Source organism: Tiliqua scincoides, chromosome 16 (assembly GCF_035046505.1).
Source record: "Tiliqua scincoides isolate rTilSci1 chromosome 16, rTilSci1.hap2, whole genome shotgun sequence".
Classification (NCBI taxonomy): domain Eukaryota; kingdom Metazoa; phylum Chordata; class Lepidosauria; order Squamata; family Scincidae; genus Tiliqua; species Tiliqua scincoides.
Window position 1 is genome coordinate 237,501 of NC_089836.1, and position 2,319 is coordinate 239,819.

At 50.5% G+C, this 2,319-nt stretch overlaps 1 protein-coding gene across 1 annotated transcript in view; it reads left to right on the top strand.

The window, feature by feature from the left end:
* The window catches only part of TNFSF8 (TNF superfamily member 8), a 34,723-nt gene extending 33,269 nt beyond the window's left edge, over nt 1–1,454 (top strand). The window contains exon 5 of the mRNA XM_066610904.1: nt 938–1,454. Coding sequence (XP_066467001.1) covers nt 938–1,362 — 425 coding nt within the window. The 3' untranslated portion in view covers nt 1,363–1,454. The remainder of the gene's footprint in view (nt 1–937) is intronic.
* Nucleotides 1,455–2,319: the final 865 nt, after the last annotated feature.

Sequence of the window (2,319 nt, forward strand, 5' to 3'; positions counted from 1 at the left end):
TCACTGCCACTGCTGCATCACAGACGTGAAACAGCAAGCAGTGGAGGGAACACTTGTCCCACAGCTCATGCAAGAGGTCAAACAGTCATCTTCACACTGAGAGCAGTTGCGTCAGGCCAGCATGGGCTCCAGCAAGTCTCCAGAGGGCCACATGCTCATTGGAGACTGGGGGCTCCCACGGGCCAGATTGTGAGTCCCTGAGGGCCGCAAGTGGCCCCCGGGCCAGGGTTTGGGCACCCCTGCTCTAGACCATGAGAACATAGAATTTCTGGGGCATTTGGTGGGCCATTTGGTCTCCCATTGGATGGGAGACTGCCTGGGAATACCGGGTCCTGTAGGCTTAGACCATGATCTCGGAAGCTAAGCAGGGTCAGGTCTGGTTAGTACTTGGATGGGAGACTGCGGGGGAATACCGGGTGCTGTAGGCTTAGACCATGATCTTGGAAGCTAAACAGGGTCAGGCCTGGTTAGTACTTGGATGGGAGACCGCCTGGGAATACTGGGTCTCTTGTGTGCTCCCTGGGGCATTTGGTGGGCCACTGTGAGATACAGGAAGCTGGACTAAATGGGCCTATGGCCTGATCCAGTGGGGCTGTTCTTATGTTCTTATAGAACATACTAAGAGCCCTGCTGGCTCAGGCCAAGAGCCCATCTAGTCTAGCTTCCCATATCTCACAGTTTCCCGCCAGATGCCTAAGCGCGGCCACCTCCCTCTCTTCCTTTAGCTCTATTCCCCTCTTATTTTTCAAATCTAGGGAGCACAGGAGGAGGAGGGGAGGAGGAAATAGACTGAGATAAAAACTCATTGCCTGAGGCAACATTCTCACTCTGCCTCATGGATGGACCTACCCTGATTGGTAAGTCCAGTATAAACTTTTAAAGTGATAAACTCTCTCTCTCTCTCTCTCTCTCTCTCTCTCGCTCTCTCTCTCTCCAGTGTTAAAGCCAGTCAACCAATCGCAGCTGAGGTGGAATAAGGAAGGCATTCTATACAACATGTGGTTCAACAACGAAAGCCTCACAGTCCAGCTTCCCGGATTGTATTTTGTCTATTGTCACCTGCACTTCTACGTGCGCGAATGCAGCGACAAAAGCCGCATCCAAAGCCTGGAACTCCTTGTGAACAACATCTCCATGAAGCACACGACGCGCAGTCTGTGCGACCCCACGAAATCAACCCGAAACATTTACGAGGACCTCTTCCAAGTCCTTCTGGTGGAACTGAAGAGAGGTGACCAGATCGTGGTCAGAATCGATCCGTTTGCGTACGTGGATGTGGCCCTCTCTCCGAAGAACAATGTTTTAGGAGCCTTCAAGTATACTGGTGAAGAATGGGGAATGCCATTGCCCAGCAGTAATTAAATCACAATTGCGCTCCTTCTTTTCCATGTACCAAACCCAATCTCCTTGGAAGAGGCCACGGGATACTTGGTAGCCCTTATGCTGCAGCTCTGTCCATTGTCATTTATCAAGATCTACTGGGTGCCAGACCCAGACCCAAGCTAATTCTGGTCAACTGGAAGAAAAAAGTGGTCCAAGGAGAGGCTGAGTTTCCATAGGAATGGACAAACGGGACAGTCTCACCTCAGGCCCCATATGTTCCCATCCTATAAATGGATGAGCGGATGACCCAGTCTGTTTAAATTAGTTTACGTCCTATTCTAAGCTGCAGAGTTTGTGGCTGGGCCAAAAGTCCACAGCAGATAATTTGGCATTCCAAACTGGGGGGTTTCAAAACTTGGGGGGGTCGAAACTGGACTCTGTCAAAACTTCCACCAGCCGAACTTATTCTGCCATCGCTTGTTTTGCAGCAGCTATAAAGGTGCTTCAATCAGCGACTGCCATTCCACCACACACACACACCCCACAGTACTCCATGCTATGTCTTTGCTCAGTGTCATTCTAAAGGGGGTTATAGGAAAAATATGACTGTCCCCCTGTGGTGGCTGACGTTTTTCTTGATCTCCACTGGGGCAAGAACGGCAGCTACCAATCAGTGGCATCTGGGAGGATGGTGAGTTTCATGTCCCCCCATATTGCACACCTCCACCAAAATACCTACAAGTGGCAGAATGGGAGGGGGAAGTTATCTGTGCCTGCCTTAGGTTAAGGCAGTGATTTTCAACCTCTTTCGTCTCATGGCACACTGACAAGGAACTAAAATTGTCATTGGTTTTTCAACAATGGACAATGGCACACCATGCTGTTGGTTGAGGGCTCACATCCCCAAAGGCCTTATTAATAAAAGGCCCTCCCCCAAACTCCCACGGCACACCTGAGGACTATTTACAGCACACACCTGTGCCATGGCACAGTGGT